We start from the raw sequence: 18,551 nt of genomic DNA, 5'->3' as shown, positions 1-18,551 counted from the left end.
TTGGGGGGCATATTTTGGTAAAAGATAGTTCGTTGTCACTACTTTCTCAGTAGATTCTCCATAGACTGCTATACTGGTGGTGTTCACAGAATGGGTAAGAAAGCTAAACTTGAGTTGCATTAGTTTTCCATTGCTGTATAATAACTGCATATTTAGCAGCTTAAGACAAGAAATCACTAGCTCACACAGTTCCTGTAGATGGGAAATTCAGAAGCAGCTTGGCTGGGTTTTTCTAGCTCAGGGTCTCTCATGAGTTTGTGGTCAAGGCGTCAGCTGGGGCTGCAGTTGTCCGAAGGCTTGCCTGGGGCCAGACAATTCACTTTCTGGGTGACACCCTCACATGCATGGCAAGCGGGTGCTGGTTGTTGGCGGGAGGCCTCAGTTCCTTTCCATGGGGCTGCCGGAGAACTCTCATGATAATTTAATTATTTCCCTGAAGTGAGCAATCCAAGAGAGAGCAAGACACAGGCCAAAATGTCACTGATGACCTAACCTCAGAAACCACATGCCAGCATTTCTGGAATATATTATTGTTTACACAAATCAGCCCATTTAAAGTGGGAGAGAACTCCATGAGTGCAGGATTCCAGGAGATAAAGTTATTGGGGGGCATCTTGGAGCCAGGCTATCACGGGATATGGTGATTTTTCTTTTGTCTTTTTATAGAGCTGGTCTTGGAAAAATAGTTTTTCATTTTGTTTTGTTTTAAACATTCCTTCAGCTCTTATCTCTGTGCCTCTTTGAGCAATCCTTTATTTCCAGACCTCAGCACTTTCAAGTTGGCTCCTTCTACCTCAGGGGTACCCCTCACATTCTTCCTTCCTCACAAATTCAATAAATATTTGAGGATGAACTGAGTGTCCATCATTGTTTGTCCACATCAATGAGCAAAATCACTCTGTTCATAGAGCTTACCTTTTATATAGAAGCTGCTTGTCATAATAAATTGTTGATCCATAATTTCTGTTTTTTTCCTATAGCATTTGTGAGATTTGATACTATTTCCAGGTAGATGGTGTCAGAATTGATTTGACTTATAGACAAACAGCTAGTGCTCCAGAATTTCTTTGTGCTTTAGGAAAGCCCTTTTGCCCTGTCCCCCACATTGGAATTGGGTCCAGAACCTTTAGTAAAGCAATTTAAGGTAAGGGGTCAATGACTGGCAAAATTCCTTTAAAATAACACTTTTGTTTTAATAGAGATATTCTATGGTCTAATTCAAAGAGTGAGATAGAACCCTAAGGCCTTGACACAGAAATCCTAAGGGAATCGCACTCATTTGTATCAATTTCACTGCTTTAAGCCTACTTTTGTTCAATGGAAACATCATCATCAAGCTGTCTCACTCAGCATGGTCTTTTCCGCAATGTGAAAATGCAAGGCTGAGGGGAATAAGTGAATTTGAATATTAAACAGAGGCAAAACCATTCATATAGTTGTCACTATGGACACACGAGGAGTGTCAGAGATTAAAGTAGCTAGTTTTGCCATTTCCTTTCAAAAGTGACACAGTGAGATTTGAATTTCCCCAAATATGGTAGAAAAACTTGATTCATTGTTTATATGTGTATTTATATCCTAGCCAGTATTTCAGGGCATTTATATCTGAGTTTAGCTCTAACAGGTTTCTTTCCATGGGACTTTTTTTTTTTTTTTTCCATTTTAAAGCTGTTTGGATCAATGCATCTTTCTCCAAATGTCAGATTGGTCAAAATCAAGGAGGTAAATGGAAACTAATGACACTCATCAAGTTGATGATGTGAATGATTTATTGGCCCCAATCATTTAATACTTTCATAAAGTCAGGGAAAGAAACTCTGGGCTTTTATTACGGTAAGCTGTCCTGTCAGCATTCAGTGATCTATTACAAACCTGTGGCTGGGATTAGGATATTATAAATGGGGGAAAATGGAAGGCTCATTAATATTTTATACCCGCAGGTGGAAGACATGCACTGGGCCGATAGAGAGCACACTCACCCGGCGTCGGTCTGCAGCCTGCCCTGTAAGCCCGGTGAGAGGAAGAAGACGGTGAAAGGAGTCCCTTGCTGCTGGCACTGCGAGCGCTGTGAAGGTTACAACTACCAGGTAGATGAGCTGTCCTGTGAACTCTGCCCTTTGGATCAGAGACCCAACGTCAACCGCACAGGCTGCCAGCTTATCCCCATCATCAAACTCGAGTGGCATTCTCCCTGGGCGGTGGTGCCCGTGTTTGTTGCCATCTTGGGAATCATCGCCACCACCTTTGTGATCGTGACCTTTGTCCGCTATAACGACACGCCTATCGTGCGGGCTTCGGGCCGCGAACTTAGTTACGTGCTCCTCACGGGGATTTTTCTCTGTTATTCAATCACCTTTTTGATGATTGCAGCACCAGATACCATCATCTGCTCCTTCCGGCGGATCTTCCTAGGACTCGGCATGTGTTTCAGCTATGCAGCGCTCCTGACCAAAACAAACCGAATCCACCGAATATTCGAGCAGGGGAAGAAATCTGTCACAGCACCTAAGTTTATCAGTCCTGCATCCCAGCTGGTGATCACCTTCAGCCTGATCTCCATCCAGCTCCTGGGAGTGTGTGTCTGGTTTGTTGTGGACCCACCACACATTATCATAGACTATGGAGAACAGAGGACTCTAGATCCGGAGAACGCCAGGGGGGTGCTCAAGTGTGACATCTCTGATCTCTCGCTCATTTGTTCACTGGGGTACAGTATTCTCTTGATGGTTACTTGTACTGTCTATGCCATTAAAACAAGAGGAGTTCCAGAGACTTTCAATGAAGCCAAACCTATTGGATTTACCATGTATACCACCTGCATCATTTGGTTAGCTTTCATCCCCATCTTTTTTGGTACAGCCCAGTCAGCAGAAAAGGTAAGAAATGCATTTGCCAATCGTTTTCCTGGATTTAATTTCTTTCTTTAGGATGTTTCCCCTTCTTTCTCTTTGGCTCACTTATCTTCTTCCAAGAATCCTGGTGTGTTATATATATTCAAGGTCACTTTGCTCTGAATATTTGTAGACTGAAGCTGATTTTCCATGAAAAACACTTTAACGTGTTTTCTTGGTGAGGCTGAAGATTGACAGAGTTCACATCACTTTCTTGGTCCTTTCTTCCAGCTCTGTTATCAACTAACATAGATGTTGTTTTCCAAATGTGAAAAGAGAAAGGGAAAAGGGCAGACATGATTCAGAGGAGTGAGCTATGCCAGAGCTATCTCAATGCATGACAAATGCCTCCTTTTCTGGTTCTAATGTGACTCTGAAAGAAAGCTATTTCTTAATAATCATGATGGTTTTAATTATAGAAGCAAACTTCAACAATACAAAGAAATTAAATGGCTTAGTTCAATCTGAACCATCTTACTATGTCTCTTTAGTCTCCATTCTTATCATTTTTCCATATGTGGAGGGTGGTGGGGAGGGTTTAAGAAGCAATGGATAATTATATAATACAGTTTATATTTTTTTAGAAGTTGAAGATCATTTGAATTTTCCAAAATCATTTTATTTTGCTACTAATCTTCCATAAACTTCTCCATATAAAACACTGCATGTAAAGAACATCTGTGTTTGAAAGGAAATATGTGCTGAACTGGATGTATATGTATCTATGTACAGAGGATTAATGTTAACCATGAATTCAAGGTTTGGGTGGTGTGCCGGAGACAGACAGCTTATAAAACAAAGGCAAATGCTACCGTTCTAAAGGGATAGCTCTTCAGTCTTAAATATATACAAGAAAGTTCTTCTCTTGGTGTAAAGATGTAAAGATTGTTCCATTCTCCATCATTTGAAGTCATGAGGAAGTCAAAACATCTGCGGTGGGAGTGGGAGTGGCGATTTTATTCCCTGGGTTCTAACATTCCAAGTAAGGTCCTGCAAAACTCTTAAAATTTCAACTAGTTCACAGAAAAAATACTCAACAAGAGCATGGAGAGCTCATTAGTATGAGCATTCATCCCTTACTCAATCAATGTGGTCTTCAACTTTGAAAGATAAAAAACGTACTTCAGCAAATGCACCAGTAAGTAGAGCAACTTTGCCGTGGGTTCCAGACCTGTGACCTTTCTTGACTTGACTGATCTGATGGAAGTCCTTGAAAATGGCAGGAAAGTAAAGTAAGACAGTTTGGGGCTCTAAAACTAACAACTAGAAAACATGATGTTTTGGCATATGCAAATGGGAATCGATTAGGATCAAACTTGTAAATTTTACTTAGGAAGAAATTTGTGTCTCTCAAAGTTTATTAGATCTGTTTGGACATGGTTAGTTGGACTAGTCGGGAAAAACATTTTTCAGGGTCTGGAAATGTCCACATTATGTGAATTATTAATAATATCAATTTAAGTGGTACTTGTATTTGTGTTTGAATATATACTTCTTTTTAAAATATATTGTTTTACCTAGAGAAAGCCAGAGATAGTTTATTTTGCTTTCTTGTGGGCAACAAACTTTTTTCCGCTGTGCTGGGTCTTTGTTGTTGCTCGGACTCTTCTATAGTTGCCGTGAGTAGGGGCGACTCTCTAGTTGTGGTAGCAAACCTCTCATCGTGGTGGCTTTTCTTGTTGCGGAGCACAGGCTCTGGGCACATGAACATCAGTAGTTGTGGCTCCTGGACTCTAGAGCACAGGCTCAATAGTTGTGGCGTAGGGGGAACCCAGTAGGTCCACAACATGTGGGATCTTCCCCGATCAGGGATTGAACCTTTGTCTTCTGCACTGGAACGCAAATTCTTTACCACTGAGCCACCAGGGAAGCCCAACAATAAATACATAACCAAACAAAATCTCCTGAGCTCTGACATCTAACTCCCCCCCGCCTTTTTTTTTTGCTTTCACTCCCTTTACATTTTATAAATGACAGCCTGCTTTTACTTTTCATGTTGTGACTTCAAGGGCTTGGGGAAGCAAATGTAAGTGCATATAAGATGTTATTTCTATTCAGAGAACTCTTTCAGTGACTTGATTTTTAGAATAAATAAAATCATGGTCCTACATCAAGCTATTGAACACCTTCATAGTAATTCAAACACGGATCATACTAGGTTTTTTTTTTAAAGGTAATTGAAAAAAAAAAATGACCACTGAATCTCAGATCAGAAATTCTGCAGAGTTGCAGGTGTCCCCTGAGGAACAGTGGTGGAGACAGTAAGAGATGTTTCAGGATGAAATGGACACAATGAACAAGTCAGGGGGTGGAGGCTGCCCAGTGCTGCGGGGACTATGGGAGTTGTACCACTCCATCCAAGAACCTGGAGTTGATGTACATACTTATGGATGTATCAGTGCCTCCAGAGAGATGACTGAATACTAGCTAGCCAGAATACCCTTTACTCTTTTAGCTTTGTGGAATCATAGTAAGTCAAAGAAGCACAATGTAAGACCAATTTATAAAATATGCTAATTGGAATTTATTTGTATTGATAATATGATTGAATGTGGAGATGACTGAAGCAATCAGGAGGAAACACTAATTTTAGGAGTTTTCAGAACATTGGAAAGTGCTCAAATTGTTTAGTTAGGCTTGGAGATGCTTAATTTAGACCAGCTCTACATCAAGAATTATTATATGATAAGTAGCTGAGATTTACTACTGAAGTATTTTGTATAATACACTTATGTGTCATCCTAACACTTCACATTCAAATTTGCTTCCTGCTATTCTCTGTCAAAGTATCTCTAATTATTCAAAACAATACACAAAATGTTTGAAACTGTTTTTTTTTTTTGCATTACTGACATAGATATTAAAAGTGAATAAAACATTTATATCCCTAAAGGCAGGCTTTCTCTAAGTTTTATTGACTTTGGAAGACCAAAGAGTGGGTCAGTTCTCCACTCTCATTTATAATGCTCAGCCAGTTAACTCCATGTTATCGGCTTGAAGTGTTTGCAACAGTCAGGCAGCATATACAGCCATTAATTCAGCAGATCCTTATTGAGCGTTGTATCCAGCATTGTGCTAATTATTGAGCCATGTCAGTCTGCTTCCCAGAGCCTTCCCTGTACAAAGGCCCAGCCTGGCTCCCAGCCGATGCTGTCTGACGCCTGCCAGCTCCAGCAAGTGCCAGGCTCAAGGGCAGGAGAAAATCAGGCTCAAGGGCAGGGGGAGATGGTGAGGAGTCAGATGTGAGATGAGAAAGCCAAAAGAGAGCTATGCATCCTGTGACACAGAATTTATAATGTGGAAGATAGCAGAAGAGCAAAATTTCTTCCCGTATGCTTTGAATACTGGAAATGACAACCCACTCCAGTATTCTTGCCTGTAAAATTCCATGGACAGAGGAGCCTGATGGGTTACAGTCAGGGTTGCAAAGAGTCAGACACAACTGAGCTACTAACACTAACATGCTATGCATTGAATTCTGTTTCATGGAGGCATATCTATAGGAGAAAACCCATCTAGCCACATAGATCTCTCTGAAATTATTACAGAAGTAGGAATAAAAAGCAAAATTAGTTGAATAATTTAAACAGATGTTTTAGAAAACCTCTGAGTAAAATCAAGTTATAAAGGGATTTTTGTAGCATTCATGAGGACAAAAAGCTCTCTAAAGTATATCTTCATTCAATGACAAAACATCATTTAAATTTCCCCACATTCTTTTTCTTTCAGATTTTAAAATCAAGATGAATCATATTTTTTCCTAATATATGTTAGTGACATCATTTATTAGCTTTGTACCTAGTGCTGCATTCTACTAAATCATATTTTAAGTACACTTTTTTTTTTCTATAAAAATCAGCCTGAGGGGAGGGCCGGAGACATTGAAGCATGGACAGGGACCAATGTGAACTTTCATAATTAGGTTGAAAAGACAAAAATTAAAAATATAATTAATGCAATAGTCAGGAAGAGAATACTCAAGGGTGGTCTAGGGTTGTTAGGATGGCAGAAATCTCTTAAATACATATTTTACCATCTCTAATTGGGTTCATAAAGCCTATATAATCAGACAAAGGTTATGACACTGCCAAGCTCCAAGGAGCACAGTGCTTCAACCAGAGCATAGGGTGGAAACAAAACAAAACACCCTAGAGACAGGAAAGAAAATAAAGCTCCAAAATGTCAAACAGCCCATATATCCTGAACCAACCTTTCTTCCTTCACCAGGATGAGTCGTGCAGCCTCTATCTAGTAGCCTAAGTCAGAAACCTGATGTCATGTTAGACCCCTCCATCTACTCACATTCACCCCTTTATTTCCTCTTCTCACCTTCAAATGTCACCCTTTATTAGTTCATGGAGGGCAACTTGTGTCTGTCTGGTGTGTATCTGAATGAATACATCTCTTAACATTACACATTACATTCGTGTAATATGCTCTCAACAAATGCCTGTTGAATGAGGGAATGGAGTGACTTCCTTGCACATTAATAACATAATATAATAATAAAAGTGCTTGCTTATTATTTTATTATTTAAGTTAGAGTATGACATAATGGTAATGTTATATAGTGATCATATTGTGATTCCCATTATAACTTTTTTTCCTGAAAAATATTTTTCCTTGAATGATGGGCCAAATGCCTTTCTTTAAAAGGTTTTATCAGTATCACTTATTGTGATATAGGACTGCTAAATAATTAGGGAGAAATATAAAAAGGAATTCTTAAAGATGTCCTTAGTTCTGTCTAAAATGCACAAATCAAAGGATAATTTATGTTGTTTTCCCAGATGCTTTTTGCATGACAAAGCATCTCCCTTATGCTTTCACTCAATCTGTTGATAAGAGCAGAAGAGTGCAGGGGTGCAGAGGTGGATGAGTGGAGACAGAAAGAATGTGAACTCTGGAGTGGGAGGATGTGGGTTCAAATTCTGAAGCTCTGCTGAATTAGCTGAGAAAATGCAGTGAAGTGGCTCCATTTGTGCAGATAGCAATACATTCCCTGGAGAATACAAATCCAGATATGAAGCAACATGAAGCATTCGCCTGCCATCTGTGCCCAGCTCTATTCACAAACTAAAGCAGACTTGACTTCATACCATCTAGGAAAGGGCAGGAAGATGACTGACTTAAAAAATCCTCTCATCTCATTATGGTATGTTTTTGTATTAATAGATACCTCATGGTAGTTTTGAGGAGGGCACGGCAACCCACTCCAGTATTCTTGCCTGGAGAACCTCATGGACAGAGGAGTCTGGCAGGCTACAGTCCATAGGGTTGCAAAGAGTTGGACACTACTGAAGTGACTCAGCACATGCACAAGCATGGTAGTTTCGCTGAGAGTTACATGCTATGAGTCACAAGATGTATTTAGCACATAATAGGCAATCAAAAGAAGTTGGCTGTATTTCATGAGGGCAGAAATCATATTTAATCTTGTTCACTATCATATCCTTGACACCTAGCATAAAACTGGGCTTGGAATGGGTTCTCCAGAAATATTTGTTTAATGATTAAATGCATTTAAAATTATCCAGATAACTGCATTAAGTTCTCCAGCCATTTAGACCATGTCTGTGGAGCAGCCCAACCAGATGTGCTTTTTCAAACACAGGGGCTTGCCTGAGGGTAAATCACACAAGATTACAGAAGTTAAAAACAGACACAAGAATCTTCAGGACTAGGAAGGGAGAGAAGAGAGTGTTGTTGCTCTGAGGCAATATGTAACTGCTTTCATATATTCAGCAGAAAATACTAGAAGAAAGGCAAATGTCATCAGAAAGTGGTTGCTGAAATACTTGGGTTAAAACTGAAAAGTGAATAACTCTAACAAGAGCAGTGTGAGGTGGTTCTGAAAACAATAATAAAGTCCCTACTTTGAGAAGTAATACAGATGAGAAAAGAAAAGCCTGAAAACCTGGGGTAAGAGTGTCAATATAACCTAGACAGCAATGGAAGTAATTTTCAGAGATCAGACCAACTATAACTGTCTCCTAACTTTTTCTCTATTTCTGTGGAAAGAAAGGAAGGAAAATAGTGATCAGTATCCATCTTGTGTGTCTGCAATTATCATTAACTTTACAGAGTTTTCTTTCCTTGTTCACTTACAGTCATTTGAAGCTGATTCCTTTAAAGCTTTCACAGTGTCCCATGTTACAGAACAATTTCAGGTATTATGGGAGATTCTGTCTAATCAAGATTAATCATACCAGCTTGTTACAACCAACTCTGAAAGGAAAAAAAAATTAAAAAAAAAAAGAGAAACAAACAAAAAAGGCTGGAAAGGAAAACATTTATGGTTACTCATTTATGCATTTCCTAGTGGCTCAGTCTGTTAAGAATTTGCCCTGCAATGCGGGAGACCCGAGTTCGATCCCTGGGTTGGGTGGATCCCCTGGAGAAGAGAATGGCAACCCACTCCAGTGATCTTGCCTGGAAAATTCCATGGACAGAGGAGCCTGGCAGGCTACAGTCCATGGGTCACAGAGAGTCAGACACGACTGAGTGACTAACACACACTTTATACACTCAGTAAAAATGATATACTTGTGAAGATATAGAAGAAAGAAAGGAAATTAAGGCGATTCTAAGGCACACTGTGTGTGCTAAGTTGCTTTGCTCCTGTCTGACTCTGTGCAACCCCATGGACTGTAGCCCGCCAGGCTCCTATGTCCATGGGATTCTCCAGGCATGAACACTGGAGTGGGTTGCTATGCCCTCCTCCAGTATCCCTTGGGTTGGGAAAATCCTAGTGGCTCAATCCAGAGGATTTTCCCAACCCAGGGATCGAACTCACCTCTCTTATGTCTCCTGCACTGGGAGGCAGGTTTTTTACCAGTACCACCACCCGGGAAGCCCCAAGGCGCAATATAAGCAAGCCTGTTAAGTAGCCCTTCTAGAGAAGACTGCCTTGGCCAGGCTTACTACCCCCCCCACCCCCCCGCCGCCGGTTTGTTCTGCATATTACTGCTGCAAAATATTACCAACTTAGACATGTAAGGAAACTCATTGTAGGGGTACCTATATTATTAGATGGCAAAAAGAAATATTTGCACAATGAACCTAGCCTAGATTCCATGATCCCACTTTTTTGGGTGGCTTAGAAGAAGCTGTGTGGTTTGAGGCTACTTAATTTAAGCATTTGGCTATTGGTGAGATTTGCACCTCAATCTCTCTCTTTTTTAATTGAAATTGAGTTTATAAAAATTTGAATTTTCTATGTCCATTACAATAAATTATTAACACTTAAATAGTCAACCTGGGAATTTAGTCTTCAAGCTTGCATATCTCACTAAAATGGTTTAGCTTTCTTAATATCTTTGAAGTGCTGGAGAACTAGATTTGATTTAGGCCCAAATGTGAATATTTTCTGAGATATAGTGACCATGACTTTATTTCAAAATGTTTAACAGGAATGCCATACAAATAGACTTATTTTTTCTCTATAGGCAGAACTTTAATGACAACCCAGACTGTTGATGGTACAGAATGCAGTGACTAATTTACTTATGTAACTTCAAATTGCATTTTCCATGATTCAGTAGCTGCTTATATCTCATGGAGCACACAGGGTGCCAGGAAGAGCAGATTGCAAGCAAATAGTTCCTTTTGGCTGTAACCATATATCCATTTTTATGTTGGGAAGTTTTTTACAATCTCTAAATGCAGTATCACATGGATTGGTACCATCCACCTCATAGTGCAGAGAAATAGTTAACCAAATATTAGTATAAATTCCAGGCTATTTAAAGCAAAGGCAAAGCAGACTTACTTATGTGCATCATTTAAAGAAATATCAAAAAATAGTCTAGTTTCTGGTTCAAGATATTACCTGCCACAAATATATATATATATATTTCCTCTAAGGTGATAATGAAATGAAAAAAAAAGAAGGAAAGAAAAGGAAACTAAAATAAAGGAAGAAAAGAGAGATGGGAGAGAGAAAGGAGAGAGAGGCGGAGGGAGACAGAGAGATCATTACCTTTTCTGAGATATTGTGGATTTAGTTCCAGACCACCACAATAAAGCAAATAACACAATAAAGCACGTCACCTAGATTTTTCTTTTTTTGTTTGTGCATATAAAGGTTCTGTTTATACTATAGACTATTATCTTTGCAATATTGTCATATCTAAAAAAATGTTTATTACTTAATTAAAAGTATTTTATGGCTAAAAAATGCTGTCATCTGAGCCTTGGGCTAATCATGTCTTTTGGCTGGTAGAAGGTCTTGCTTTGATGCTAAGGGCTGCTGGATGATCAAGGTAGTGGCTGATGAAAGTTGGGGGGTAGGCTATGGCAATTTCTTAAAATAAGACAGCAGTGAAATTTGCCTCATTGACTGACTCTTTCTTTCAATGCTGTTTGATAGCATTTAATCCAGGGTAGAACTTCTTTCAAAATGGGAGTCAATCCTCTCAAACCCTACTGGTATTTTATCAATTGAATTTATGTAATATTCTAAATCTTTTGCTGTCATTTCAACAAGCTTCACAGCATCTTCACTAAGACCAGATCCTATTTAAGAAACCACTTTCTTTGCTCATCCATAAGAAACAACTCCTTAGCCATTAAAGTTTTATTGTAAGAGTGCAGCAATTCATTCACCTCTTCAGGCTCCATTTCTGTTTTTTTTTTCCTTAATTTTTATTTTCAGTACATTAAATTTAGTCATGTACATGACTAAAAAAAATACATTTTTTCCTTTTTAACAAAGTATAACATAAAAAAACCCAAAACAGAATACTTGACATTTACAATTCAAAATCAAAATAGCAGAATATTAAATATTTACAGAACAACATCTTTTAAAAGCATTTATAAAATCACATGCAATTTTATAGAAATGGCATAAAAGAATGACTCAAAAGTGGGAGAATTTTCCTTCAGTCCTAAAAAGAAAATATGTCCAATACAAGCTGTTAAGATTCTTGAGTATATGAAGACTTCAGTTTCAGTACCAAAGTCAAAGACAGGCCCCACTTCTAATTCCACTGCTCTTGCTATATCCACCTCATCTCTAGCTATTTTCTCCACTGAAGTCTTGGACACCTCCAATTCTTCTGTGAGAATTGGAACCAACTTCTTCCATACTCCTCTTAACGTTGGTATTTTGACCTATTCCCATAAATCATAAATGTTCTTGATGGTATCTACGGTGGTCCTTTACAGAAGCTTATCAATTTGTTTTTTCCAGATGCATTAGAAGAATTATTATCTACGGCAGCTGTAGCCTCATTAAATATATTTATTTTTTAAAATATAAATGTATTTATTTTAATTGGAGGCTAATTACTTTACAAAATTGTAGTGGTTTTGCCATACATTGACATGAATCCGCCACAGGTGTACATGTGTTCCCCATCCTGAACAACCCTCCCACCTCCCTCCCCATCCCATCCCTCAAGGTCATCCCAGTGCACCAGCCCCGAGCATCCTGTATCAGGCATTGAACCTGGACTGGCGATTTGTTTCATATATGATAATATACATGTTTCAATGCCATTCTCCCAAATCATCCTACTCTCGCCCTCTCCTACAGAGTCCAAAAGACTGTTCACTACATCTGTGTCTCTTTTGCTGTCTCGCATACAGGGTTATCCTTACCATCTTTCTAAATTCCGTATATATGTGTTATTATACTGTATTGGTGTTTTTCTGTCTGGCTTACTTCACTCTGTATAATAGGCTCCAGTTTTATCCACCTCATTAGAACTGATTCAAATGTATCCTTTTTAATGGATGAGTAATACTCCATTGTGTATATGTACCACAGCTTTCTTATCCATTCACCTGCTGATGGACATCTAGGTTGTTTCCATGTCCTGGCTATTATAAACAGTGCTGCGATGAACACTGAGGTACACATGTCTCTTTCAATTCTGGTTTCCTCAGTGTGTATCCCCAGCAGTGGGATTGCTGGGTCATATGGCAGTTCTATTTCCAGTTTTTTAAGGAATCTCCACACTGTTCTCTATAGTGGCTATACTAGTTTGCATTCTCACCAACAATGTAAGAGGGTTCCCTTTTCTCCACACCCTCTCCAGCATTTATTGCTTGTAGACTTTTGGATCGCAGCCATTCTGACTGGTGTGAAATGGCACCTCATTGTGGTTATATTTTTATATAAAATATATTTCTTAAATAATAAGAAAGTGAAAGTTTAGTCACTCAGTCATGTCCAACTCTTTGCAGCCCCATGGACTGTAGACTACCAGGCTCCTCTGTCCACGGGATTTTCCAGGCAAGAGTACTGGGAGTGGGTTGCTATTTCCTTTTCCAGAGGATGTTCCTGACCCAGGGATCGAACCCGGGTTTCCCACATTGTAGGCAGACACTTTACTGTCTGAGCCACCAGGGAAGTCAGGGAATAAGACTTGAAACTCAAAATAATTCCTTGATTCATGGGTTGCAGAGTGGATGTCGTGTTAGCAGGCAAGAAAATAACATTAATTAACATAATAATCATTGTACATCTCCATCAGAGCTCTTGGGTGACCGGGTTTATTGTCAATGAGCAGTAATATTTTCAAAGGAATCTTTGTTTCTGAGCAGTGGGTCTCTATAATCTGCTTAATATTCAATAAAACATGCTGTAAACAGATTTTCTGTCATCCAGACTTTGTTCTATTTATGGAGCACAGGCAGAGTAAATTTAGCATAATTCTTAAGGATTTTTACAATGGCAAATGGGCATTGGCTTCAAATTAAAGTCACCAACTGCATTAGTACTTAACAAGAGAGTCAGTATGTGCTTTGAAGCTTTAAAGTCAGGCATTGACTTCATGTCTCTAGTTATGAAAGACCTAGATGACATTTTCCAATATAAGGTTGTTTTGTCGACACTGAAAATGTGTTTTTTTTTTTTTTATGTAGCCATCTTTATTAATTATCTTAGATGGATCTTCAGAATAAAGTACTACCGTTTCTACATCAGTACTTGGTGCTTCATCTTGCACTTGATGTTATGGAGATGACTTCTCTCCTTACACCTCATGCACCAGCCTGTGCTATCTTCAAACTTTCCTTCTGCAGCTTCCTTACTTCTCTGAGTATTAAATGAATATAAGAGAGTTAGAAACTTGCTCTGAATTAGGCCTTGGTTTAAGGGAATGTTGTGGCTAATTTGATTTTCTATGGAGGCCACAAAAACTTTTTCCCTATCAGTAATTAGGCTGTTTCACTTTCTTTTCATTTATGTATCCACTGGAGTAGCATTTTAATTTCCTTCAAGAATTTTTCTGTTGCATTCGAAACTTCGCGAATTGCTTAGCATAAGAGACCTACTTTTGACCTGTCTAGACTTCTGACACACCTTCCTCACTAGGTTTATATTTCTTGTTGTTGTTCAGTCATTCATTCATGTCTGACTCTTTGCAACCCCATGGACTGCACCACCGCATCAGGCTTCCCTGTCCTTCACTATCTCCCAGACTTTGCTCAAACTCATGTCCATTGAGTTGGTGATGCCATCCAACCATTTCATCCTCTACCATCTTGTCCTCCTCCTGCCTTCAATCTTTCCCAGCATTAGGGTCTTTTCCAACAAGTTGGCTTATCCCATCAGGTGGCCAAAGTATTGTATTTCTAGCTTGATTTAAAGTGGGAGATTTGCAACTCTTCCTTTCACTTGATCATGTAGAGGCCATTATAAGATTATTAATTGGCCTAATTTCAGTATTGTTGTATCTCATGGAATAGGAAAGTCCAAGGAGAAGGAAAAAAATAGGAGAATAGCTGACCTTGTAGGTGAAGCAGTCAGACATATTATTATTGTTCAGTCGCTAAATCCTCTCTGACTCTGCCACCCCGTGAACGACAGCACAACAGGCTCCTCTGTCCTCCACTGTCTCCCAGAGTCTACTCAAATTCATATACATTGAGTCGGTGATGCTATCTAACCATTTCATCCTCTTCCACCCCCTTTTCCTTTTGCCATCAATCCTTCCTAGCATCAGAGTTTTCTCCAGTAAGTTGGCTTGTCCCATTAGGTGGACAAAGTATTGGAGCTTTGGATTCAGCAACAATCTTTCCAATGAATATGCAGAGTTGATTTCCTTTAGGATTGATTGGTTTGTTCTCACTGCAGTCCAAGGGACTCTCAAGAGTCTTTTCTCACACCACAATTCAAAAGCATTGATTCTTCAACAAACAGCCTTTTTTATGGTCCAATTCTCAAATCTATACATGACTTCTGGAAAAATCATAGCTTTGACTGTTCAGAACTTTATTGGAAAAATGATGTCTCTGCTTTTTAATATGCTGTCAAGTTTGTCGTAGCTTTCCTTCAAAGGAGCAAGCATCTTTTTATTTCATGGCTGGAGTCACCATCCACAGTGATTTTGGAGTCTAAGAAAATACAATCTGTTACTGCTTCCTCTTTCCCCCCTTACTATTTGACATGAAATTATGGGACTAGATGTCATGATCTTAATTTTTTAATGTTGAGTTTCAAGCCAGCTTTTTCATTCTCCTCTTTCATCCTCATCAAGAGGCTTGTTAGTTCCTTTTTACTTTCTGCCATTAGAGTGGTATCATTGCATATCTGAGGTTGTTGATATTTCTCTCAGTCTTGATTCCAGCTTGTGATTCATCCAGCCCAGCATTTCCTATGATGTACTCTGCATATAAGTTAAATAAACATGGTGGCAATTTACAGCCTTGTCATACTCTTTGCCAATATTGAACCAATTAGTTGTTCCATATCTGGTTTTATCTGTTGTTTCTTGACCTGCGTACAGGTTTCTTAGGAGACAGGTGAAGTGGTTTGGTACTCCCATCTCTTTAAGAATTTTCCACAGTTTGTTGTGATCCACACTGTCGTAGGGTTTAGTGTAGTCAATGAGGCAGAGGTAGATATTTTTCTCAACTCCCTTGCTTTCTCCATGATCCAACGAATGTTGACAATTTGATCTCCGATTACTCTACCTTTTCTAAATCCAGTTTGTACATCTGGAAATTCTCACTTCATACACTGCTGAAGCCTAGTTTGAAGGATTTTAAGCATAAATGTGCTAACATGTGAAATGAGCACAATTATACAGTAGTTTGAACATTCTTTGCATTGACATTCTTTGGGATTGGAATGCAAAATGACATTTTGCAGTTCCATGTGGCAGTGCTGAGGTTTCCAAATTGGCTGAAACATTGAGTACAGCACTTTAACAGCATCCTCTTTTAGGATTTGAAATAACTCAACTGGAATTCCATCACCTCCACTAGCTTTGTTTATAATAATACTTTCTAATGCCCACTTGAGTTCACACTACAGGATGTCTTGCTCTAGGTGAGTGACCACCAATTGTGGTTATTATTAAGACCTTTTTTTTTTTTTTTTTGTATAGTTCTTCTGTGTATTCTTGCTACCTCTTAATCTCTTCTGCTTCTGTTATGTTCTTACCATTTCCGTCCTTTATCATGCCCATCCTTACATGAAATGTTCCTTTGATATCTCAAGTTTTATTGAAAAGCTCTCCAGTCCTTCCTATTCTATTGTTTTTCTCTATTTATGTGTTTTGTTCATTTAAGGAGGCATTCTTATCTCTCCTTGCTATTCTCTAGAAGTCTGCTTTCAGTTGGGTATATCTTTCCCTTTCTCCCTTGCCTTTCACTTCTCTTTCTTTTCTCCACTATTTGTAAAGCCTCAGACAACCACTTTGTCTTCTTGCATTTCTTTTTCTTTGGTATGATTTTAGTCACTGCCTCCTGTACAATCTTATGAACCTACATCCATATTTCTTTAGTTATTCTGTCTAGATCTAATCCTTTCAATCTATTCATTACATCCACTGTAAGGGATTTGGCTTAGATCATACATGAATGGCCTAAGGTTTTCCCAACTTTCTTCAATTTAAGCCTGAATCTTGAAATAGGGAGCTCTTGATATGAGCCACAGTCAGCCCCAGGTCTTGTTTTTCCTGACTACGTAGAGCTTCTCCATCTTTGACTGCAAAGAACATAATCACTCTGATTTCAGTATTGACCTCCTGGTGATGTCCATGTGTAGAGTCATCTCTTGATTTGTTGGAAAAAGGGTGTTTGCTATGACTGGCATATTCTCTTGAGAAAACTCTGTTAGCCTTTCCTCTGCTTCATTTTGTACTCTAAGGCCAAACTTGCCTTTTATTCTGATATTTCTCCACCTTGTACTTTTGCATTCCAATCCCCCTATGATGAAAACAGCACTTTTTATGGTCTTAGTTCTAGAAGGTGTTGTTGGTCTTCATAGAACTGGTCAACTTCAGATTCTTCATCATCAATGATTGGGGCATAGACTTGGGTTACTTTGTTGTTAAATGGTTTGCCTTGGACACAAACTGAAATAATTTTGGGGATTGCACCCAAGTACTGCATTTTGGATTCTTTGCTGACTATGAGGACTACTCATTTCTTCTAAGTGATTCTTGCCCACAGTAGTAGATATAATGGTCATCTGAATTAAATTTGTCTGTTCCTATTCCTAAGTCATCACTACTCAATTTTGCCTTCTCCTGCTTGACTGTGTCCAATTTATTTTGATTCATGAACCTAACATTCCAGATTCCTATGCAATATTGTTCTTTACAACATTGGACCTGACTTCCACCACCAGACATGTCCACAACTGAGTGTCATTTCTGCTTTTGCTCACCTGCTTAATTTTTTCTGGCTCTATTAGTAATTGTCCTTCCTTCCCCAGTAACATATTGGAAATCTTCTGACCTCAGGGACTCATCTTCTGATGTCATATCTTTTTGCCTTTTTTCATACTGTTTATAGGGCTCTCCAGGCAGGATTATTGGAGTGGTTTGCTATTTCCTCCTCCAGTGTGCAATATTTTGTAGAACTCTTTAATATGACCTGTCCTTCTTGGGTGACCATGCATGGCATGGTTTGCTTCACTGAGTTACACAAGCCCCTTTGTCACGACAAGAGCGTGATCCATGAAGGGGTAAGACACATACATGTATCTATATAAATTGACTGTCTTATGCAGATGTAGTTCATGATGTAAGACAATTAAAAAAGTAACATCATAGATCACCATAAAAAATAATAGTGAAAAAGTTTAAAATATTGTAAAAATTACCAAAATGTGACACAGAGACATGAAATGAGAAATTGCTGTTGGAAAAATGGTGCCAATTTACTTATTTGATACAGGGTTGCCACAAACCTTCAGTTTCTAAAAAATGCAGTATCTGCAACTTGAATGAAACAAAGATCAGTAAAACAAGGTATGTCTATATATTTTTGGAGCCAACATTAGATAAAACAATTTGAGAAAATCCTGAAAAATAAATGTTGAATGAATCTGATTTATAGAGAAATTAAAAGAGGGAAAGCACAGCTCAAGAGATACAAATTATTATTACTACAGAAATCTCAATAAATTTCTAAACCTAAAGTTAGCATAAGGACTTGAAACAGGCCTTGGAGGGGCCATCAGGAAATTTATTTTAAAAGCTGAATTTTAAAATAGATGGGCTAGTTGATCCTTCAATTCTCCTTAAATAAAGAGAGTGAAAGTGAAAGTCACTCAGTCGTGTCCAACTCTGCAACCCCTTGACTATACAGCCCATGGAATTCTCCAGGCCAGAATACTGGAGTGGGTAGCCTTTCTCTTCTCCAGGGGATCTTCCCAACCCAGGGATCGAACCCAGGTCTCCCACATTGCAGGTG

General features: G+C 38.8%; 1 protein-coding gene across 1 annotated transcript in view; it reads left to right on the top strand.

Annotated features, from left to right (window-relative positions):
- Nucleotides 1-18,551, top strand: part of GRM8 (glutamate metabotropic receptor 8) — an 866,927-nt gene that overhangs the window by 748,301 nt on the left and 100,075 nt on the right. Inside the window, exon 8 of the mRNA XM_040259569.1 lies at nt 1,941-2,876. Coding sequence (XP_040115503.1) covers nt 1,941-2,876 — 936 coding nt within the window. The remainder of the gene's footprint in view (nt 1-1,940; nt 2,877-18,551) is intronic.

This window comes from Oryx dammah, unplaced genomic scaffold, assembly GCF_014754425.2.
Source record: "Oryx dammah isolate SB20612 unplaced genomic scaffold, SCBI_Odam_1.1 HiC_scaffold_18, whole genome shotgun sequence".
In the NCBI taxonomy this organism is placed as follows: Eukaryota; Metazoa; Chordata; class Mammalia; order Artiodactyla; family Bovidae; genus Oryx; species Oryx dammah.
The sequence above is the reverse complement of the archived record's forward strand: the minus strand, read 5'-3'. Positions and strand labels throughout refer to the sequence as shown.